The sequence below is a fragment of the Cydia fagiglandana genome, chromosome 13 (genome assembly GCF_963556715.1).
Source record: "Cydia fagiglandana chromosome 13, ilCydFagi1.1, whole genome shotgun sequence".
NCBI lineage: Eukaryota > Metazoa > Arthropoda > Insecta > Lepidoptera > Tortricidae > Cydia > Cydia fagiglandana.
The window spans coordinates 11726805-11734793 of NC_085944.1; the positions used below are offsets into that span (position 1 = coordinate 11726805).

The 7989-nt window shown below is 35.1% G+C and overlaps 1 protein-coding gene across 2 annotated transcripts; it reads right to left on the bottom strand.

Moving 5' to 3' along the window:
* Positions 1-571: 571 nt before the first annotated feature.
* LOC134670271 (charged multivesicular body protein 2b-B) lies at positions 572-6991 on the bottom strand. 2 transcript variants are annotated; one of them, XM_063528017.1, is made up of 6 exons: positions 6922-6991; positions 5832-5923; positions 5221-5337; positions 4010-4190; positions 3324-3430; positions 572-1493 (listed from the first exon to the last, which is right to left on the bottom strand). In XM_063528017.1, exons 1-6 carry the CDS (start codon positions 6956-6958, stop codon positions 1401-1403), a joined length of 627 nt encoding a protein of 208 aa, XP_063384087.1. In that variant the 5' UTR covers positions 6959-6991; the 3' UTR covers positions 572-1400. The 2 variants fall into 2 exon arrangements, with proteins under 2 accessions (XP_063384087.1, XP_063384088.1); XM_063528018.1 differs by lacking the exon at positions 6922-6991 and adding an exon at positions 6058-6206.
* Between the last annotated feature and the right edge of the window lie 998 nt (positions 6992-7989).

Consider the following 7989-nt stretch of genomic DNA (forward strand, 5'->3'; position numbering starts at 1 on the left):
GTTTTTCGTATAAAGATACAAGCAATTTTCGTCCTTATGGTAAGCGACAATGTGGTATCTTTTGTTTGAAAACGTCACATATTTTTGAGTATGATGTGTGCATACATATTTTTACTATTCATTGTACCTATAAATTTATGAGAATTACAACTACTGCCGCTGGCAAGTTTCCAAAAGTTTAATATTTAGGGGAAAATTTATGGGAAAATTTCGGAGCCGTCTCATATTTTTGTATGGAGACTGAAAATCCGTTTCCAAAATAGAAATTTCGTTACAAATTTTTGAGAACATTTACAACTATTTGAAAATTGTCCGCAACCTTCACATCTGTTACCTATCACAAAATAAAACAAAGCTAGTGTCATTCTAAGGATCTTGCTAACTATGTAAATAAAGTGTCATTACTTTATACTTATAAAAGCAAGTTTTATCTCCAATTGCCCCACTGCCCCATTTGAATTAAACATTCCTGTGTAAATGATATATAGTAGATTTATAATACATATATCTTATGTATTTGGTTACTCAAGGTATATTTTTAATCACAAAGAAATAATTACGCAATACATAATGTTCGTGTAAGTACCATGTAATACAAAAATATCACAGATTATTTTTACATTTGTAGGTACATTAAGTATTTACAATATTTAAATTAACCAATGGATGGAAAAGTAAGTAAATAATAAGCTAATTTCACTAACATATGTGAGATAAATTATAATGAGTTTTTTTTATCTTACAGTAGGTTATATAAATATAATTTGCCTTTAACCATTAACCAGGCTAAAATTGAATATGTTTGATTAATCTATTGTTCGGCTTCGGCTTAAATATTAGTTTCCAATACACTTAGATTCTTGTTTCCCGGGTTTCATAAGCGAAGCCAAACGGTATTTCAATTTTTTATTTTTGTTACTGAAAAACACCAACGAAACGAAAATCCAGTGAAACAGTAACCTCTCAGTTGGCGTACGTTATGTCACCGTTGTTTGAATTAAAAATTTTCGCCACGTACTTAAATTCAGAATTTCATTGATCAACATAAATTAGGCCGCATACTGCAGGACTATAACCCCGACATCGAAATCCAAAGCTTATCTATTTGTTTCTTTGTCGCCCAAACATGCAAAAACTACAAATTGACGAAGCTTCGATTTCCGAAGTCTGCGTTAGGGCTGATTTAGACGGCGCGCGTACTCGCATGCAATTTTAGTTACAATGCGGTCTGTTGGTTACGTCCAATTCAACCGAACGATCAAAAATCGCAATGTAAAACTCGCATGCGATTTCTCGCATCGTCTAAATGAGCCCTTAGCGTTCCCGTTGAGAACGATAATCTGATAAACAAGAGGCAGATGAATCGTGAAGTGAAGTAGAAAAATCTCCTTGAATGGGCCCTAGGACTTGAGTTTGGCGAGTTGCGCCATAATGTCTTTGTCGGCTGTGGTCTCGCCTAGCTTGCCGCGGTTCACCGATGGGGCGTTTGCCATCTGAAGAAAAAAACATTTTATAAGAAAAAACTTGTGGTAATATTATATTAATAACTCCTCGGATCCCAGCAATTCGATTTGGCCGATTGGCCGAAATGAGTATAGAGTTCTACATGTATTTTGTAACCCCCTTATTCATAAAACTTTACGGGCTTGGTTCAATTAAAATATATTTTATCTCTTTCTTACAAATACAACCCAAAATGACAGATAAAGACTAACGATTCATAACTAATTCATTCAAGCCAGTAAAGCGTTTATGAATAACGCCATAAATAATTAAACGCACTGCAGTGATATCCAACGTATATCATAGATATTATTTGTTATTAAATCATGAAAAAACCGGCATTTGCTTTTAGAAGGTACATGCACAATATACATTAAACATACAATATTTAGGATTTTTTATTACTGGTATAAGGATTTTGTTACTTGTTTGTTTTGATTAATAAGGTCTGGAAACAAGCGTTTCCGTTTAAATCATAATAAATTAATAAAATTAGACATAATAGTTATATACAGACGATAGTAACCTTCTTATAATATCCGACCCAAATGCAGTTATTTGGAGCAAAGAAATTGAGAACTTGAATTACAGACCAAGTCATGAATACCTGCGCCAATGAAAAACCGTTGATATAACATTTACTTATTTCTTACAAACTTTTTAGATAATTATATAATTACGAAACAAATCTTGGCAAGAGTCAACATCGTCTTTACGTCTTTATTTTTTCTATGCCATCACAATGACATTTTTTTCCCACTTCATTTATAAAGCTAAAATACTCAAACCATCTCTTTAGTTCTGCATTCAATTTATAAAACACTTGGAATTCTGGGATTACATAACTCAATATCTAAAAACTTAATTTCTTCATACCTACTAACTGGAGTGGAATATCAGATCGCATTCTTCTATTATTATTTTTAGAGTTAGTTGCACTTAACGCCACTTTCTGCTTGCGATAGGTCGCAGTGGGTTGATTATTGCTGGTTAAAAAATATGAATTTAAATATTCTATATTCTAGTTGCGTGTCGTTTAAATAGATTAAATAACTTCTAGAATGACCACTGACCTAAGTTAAAAAGCAACGCGCATTCGCCAATGCCTGACATTACTGTCTCCAACAATCAAAATTGATTACTTAAGACATTTACTAATTCAACTACATTTTTAGTTGTTTCATTCGAATACAGCATGTTGGTATAAAGTTCAAATTTGATTGCAGTATTGCGAAAAGGGATTACATATTTCGAACGCAACTTTTCGTTCGGCCTAAAAAAAAGGTTACTTATCATAATCATAACAACCTCCTTAGCCTTAGAGATGAAGTCGCACCCAACAAAGTCTGCAGCGGATTTGATAGCCCACGCAGTGTAAGTGTTATGTATACGTCATAAATTCATAGAAGTTTGACGTTTAAAATGACACGTACACTGCGTGGGCTATCAAAATCGCTGCAGACTTTTTACGGTCTGACTATACTAGTGTCTTTTGAACGTCGGTGTCTAGTTAGAGCTATGGAAAAAGGTGTCGCTGCGCAGTTACCCCAACGTTGCGTAGAGCATAGAGAGAGCCGTAGAGTTGACTAGACGCCGACCCTCGGGAGACATTATTTCCACTAGTTACCACCAAGTTGTTACCAGTGGTAACTACTGGGAATTTTTCCCAGTAACCAGCGGTAAAATTCCCAGTAGTTACCACTGGTAACAACTTGGTGGTAACTAGTGGAAATAACCCCGTTTGGTGGTAACTAGTGGGAATAACCCGGGAGACGCTAGTGTGGGGTGACCCTTAGTGTGGGTTCTTATCATCCACATACCTTTCCACTGATCTCGATGCCTATTTCGTCAAGGACCTTGTTGACAACGCCCTCAGTCTCCTCTTCGTCTCCGGACTCATCCATTATGTCGTCCAGTGTGTCATTGACTAAAAATAAACAAATATGTATTAATTAGTACGAATTCTTGATTGACTGGATTCATTAAGGCCCCGTCTTCTCTCACTCTAACTGAGCGTAAGCGTGAGCCAGATGGATGTGTATTTCTATATTATAAGTTTTGTGCATAAATTGTAACAATTTTTTAAATTGCGTTTTAGACCTATGTTATTGATTTTTTTCTATTGAGCGAAATTCAAAAAATCAGCATTCGAGTCAATGAAGTCACTAGAAAAAATCCTTAATATTGGTAAAATTATTCATTATTACTAAACTAGCTTCATCAAGCAATTCATTCATGTTTAGAATGTACTAAGAATATAGTTATCTACATACTTGTATGTTATCGAAGCAAAAGAAATCTTTTCCTTCCGCAAACAGTCCAGTTGTGGAATAAACTACCTGACCCGATTTTTTTGGGAATACTTTTATTAGTATTTCAAAACAGAAATATATCCTGGAGTTGCAGACATCTAGTCTATGGTCACTTGTCATCAGCCCTAACAGCCGGTTGTATACTTGTTTGCCACTAAGATGGTATTTAAAAAATACATATATAAAGAACTTACTCATTTCGTCGGTCATATCAAGCCTAGCATTGGCCTGTTTAAATGCTTCCATGTCCTTCGCAATCTGGTGAGGGTTCATGACCTTATTTATGCTGCCCATGGTCTTTGCTGTGGTACCCATGGCCCCAGCTATGGCTATATTGGCACCCATGGTCTTGTTATTCATTTGGACATTGGAAATCTGAAAAACAAAAATGATGCTTACAATTTGATGATAATGAAGATTAGATTGTTTGGAAATAGGTGCAAAATTGATTTGAGGAATTTTTCTGTCTCTTTTTAGGGTTCCGTACCCAAAGGGTAAAACGGGACCCTATTACTAAGACTTTGCTGTCCGTCCGTCCGTCCGTCTGTCTGTCACCAGGCTGTATCTCACGAACCGTGATAGCTAGACAGTTGAAATTTTCACAGATGATGTATTTCTGTTGCCGCTATAACAACAAATACTAAAAACAGAATAAAATAAAGATTTAAATGGGGCTCCCATACAACAAACGTGATTTTTGACCAAAGTTAAGCAACGTCGGGAGTGGTCAGTACTTGGATGGGTGACCGTTTTTTTGCTTTTCTTTTTGTTTTTTTTTTTGCATTATGGTACGGAACCCTTCGTGCGTTGATTAGAGTACTAAATCAATGGTTAACCCTTTTCCAGGCCGCACCAATCTACAAGGTCAATTAATCCACCTATGATGATTCATTTCAAGACAAGTGACATTTCCCGAAAGTTAAATCTAATTTGAACTTTAAAACAGAGTGCTAAGATTCAAATTATATTGGCGCGTATGTGGTTGATAAATCATACTATGCCTGGAAAAGGGTTAATAATGACAAATTGTAAACTACCTACTGGTAACCTTAACTTTTACATTGTTTTATTTTGTATTTGTTTAAAAATGCATAGCCATAGTTGGATGCTGATATGCAATGATGTGTCAACTCAACCCATATTAATTTTTCAATAAGATGTCAACTCAAAATATTGACGCTAAAAGTAGACATTTTATTCCAAAATGGATGTGGGATGACACATTTTTGCTAAACACCATCCAGTTTACCTTCCAATATTCTAAAATATTTTACCTTACCTTAGAGCAATGTTATTCATCAAAAAATACACTTAAATCAAACTACATAAGAAATTATGAGTCACTTGCCAACATTAGCATTCAAGTGTGAAGTTATAACCTTGTATTATTTCACAACTAAGTTACCTTGCTATTTGCTGCATATATTCTCGTCTTCTGTTTCCGCAGCTGAACCAACTGCTTTGCTAATATTTTACAACCTTCATTGTTTCCTTCTTTTGCCATTTTTTTTATTTCCATTTCCTGTAAATTGGTTATGAAATATTTAGTGATTTTTTTAATCGATAACTATTATTTTGCTGTGTTGTTCCTATTTAATTCATTTTAATTTCACCAGTCAAACATGTTGACAAAATAACATACAAATATGGTAGGAATTACAATTAATCATTAAATATAAGGAGTGTTTCTATTAATAAAGTAATAATAAAAAAATGTTAGTAAGCATATGTCAATAACAATTACATACCTACATTAAACATATTGTATTCGTAGTAATACCATGAATATGGGCAGTTTAACCACCTCAATGAAGATGGGAATGGTAAAGTATAGTACCCCTGATGGTTAAAACACTCAGCCTTAAGGATCAAATTATTGAGATGTTAAAAAACTGTCTAGTGAAGAGCGAAGTGTTTATCAATAAATCTTGAGTAAGTTATTCCAATAACAAGTCCCTATGGCTGTGAGTTTTGGTCCCAGCTCTAGTTTCTGCTCTAAAAACTAAAGACAATTACCAGTTTCTTTTCTTCTCTCTCTAGCGTGGCCTTATCCCTATCAAGCTCTCTGGTAGCTTTGCGCAGTTCCCGGTCATTCTGCCTCTGCTGTTCTGTAAATGAGGAAGATTATTGTGATTCAACTGTTGAACCAATATACTTTGTAGCATCTTTGTAGATAATGGATGAACTTTGGAGAACCTTAGGTACTCATAGCAAACTAATCGGTTGTTAAAGTAATACATACCTTTAACAGTTGGCTCTTTCCTGAAGAAATTCATAGTATTATAATGGATAACGACAGGCCAATATAAGGTTGGATTTATATGATATCAAAGTATTGCAAAACAAATCTAAAAGATGACTAATACAATAAAATCCGGATTCGCTCCTTGATGAGAACTGTCACTGTCAATGTCAATATAACTGTCAGCTGTCAAAGTGACTTCGGCGATCCAAATTGTACATGAAAATAAATCTTAGCGCAGCGTTACAAAAATAAATTATACCGATAATAAATTATTAATTGACGATCAAACGAATCCTATAATTTATTATAGTTTATAGTAGTTGGTCAAACCAATTTATCAATAAGTAAGAACCAGGAAAACTATACTCATCCTTTCCATTAGGGTGCTAGTACTAGTGTGAGACAAAGATATAATATAGTATGATTCTCTCTGTCTATGATTGAAATGAGACAGTCCTTTGACAAACTATAATTGTGTCAAAGTCTAGTCAAAGGTCCCACTTTGTCGCTTACCATAATGACGAGATTTGCTTGTATCTTTATACGAATAACCTATCAAAGTGTCGTTATGGCATGCGGCAAAGTGGAACTTTTTGCCGGCCGCGGACATAATTTAATACTTAACCTACTGTTCCATTTTCATGTAAGCACACATGCTTGATTTAGCTTTAAAGCTCAAGATAGTGTTTTAGAATTGCAGGTCATCATCATCATCATCATCATCTCAGCCATAAGACGTCCACTGCTGAACATAGGTCTCCCCCTTGGATCTCCAGTAGCACGAAGAATCGCAGAAATAGAATCGGTAGAATTGCAGGTAACCCTAACTCTAGGTGGGTAATTAAATACTTCATGTTTTACCTCTGAATGATTTTAGTAATTCATTGTTGTTCTCCATTATAAAGTTATTGAAGTCATTTTGTTTTTGTTCCATTATTTTCACTTCAAATTTCTACGGTTACTGTACACATGGTAAACAATGGTGATGACTGATGACAGATTTAGTTGCTTCGTTACTTGGCGACAAGAGTTATCTGAGTGTTACCAATAACTTCTAGAACATTTCTAGAATGAAGTGTTTAGCCACTTCGCTTGCTTTATGGTATTCTATAGTACCTATACAGGGTGATTCAGGAGACGTGAGCAGGACTAAGACTGCGCCTTTTGTAAATTATAAGCAACTGTTTCGTATCAGTATTAGTGAGATTAACGTTAATTTTCTACTCGTGTTGAAAAAAAAATTAATAAATTTATTTACGACATGCATGGTCACCCTAAAATTAGAATACTAAACTACTAATATTCTGTGTCAAATTGAATGTCATCACTGTCATCACGGTCTGGTTACTTTTGAAAACTCGTATCTCACTCAAGTTTGACAGTTTATTTCTTCGTAATCAAATGCTGTCATTACGGTTAAAGAGGTTTTATGGTTATTAATTGGGTCTTGTAGGGTAACCATGATTGTAGAGAATTAAATTTGCCCTCACCAAAAAGTTAAAAAATAGGAAAAATTGTGGTTGTTTCACCTAAATACGACGGTGATCGGTCAATTATCAGTTACTGAGTGTGCAGGATTAGTCCTGCTCACGTCTCATGAATCACCCTGTATATATTTACTTCTATAAAGCCCACTGCGGCGCACAACTACGGCTTAAGGCCAGTCCAGACGGGATGATTTGATTAGAAAAGAAATTGGCGTCAATCTCCAATTTAATCCCCAACTTTAGATTTATGGTGATATTTGAGCGCTGTAAACTAACTTGTCGTCGGAGCGGGAGACAAGGGCATCGAACAATTGGCCGGAGATCTCCGTCCTGGGTAGACGACAGGTTTTAACTGATTTGCAAGACCGAAGTGATCCCAAAATGACCCCATACGCAAATACTACTAACTACTAGCGTCATAAATTGATATTCTTGTGTCCGC

Excerpts from the sequence above, each read along its gene's own strand:
- LOC134670271 (XM_063528017.1), bottom strand. The coding sequence starts at position 6,958 with ATGGAGAACAACAATGAATTACTAAAATCATTCAGAG. Across the intron at positions 5,338-5,831 it reads AGAGAGAAGAAAAGAAACTG|GAAATGGAAATAAAAAAAAT; the intron begins GTAATTGTCTTT and ends ACCAATTTACAG. Across the intron at positions 1,494-3,323 it reads GCATCGAGATCAGTGGAAAG|ATGGCAAACGCCCCATCGGT; the intron begins GTATGTGGATGA and ends TTTTTTCTTCAG.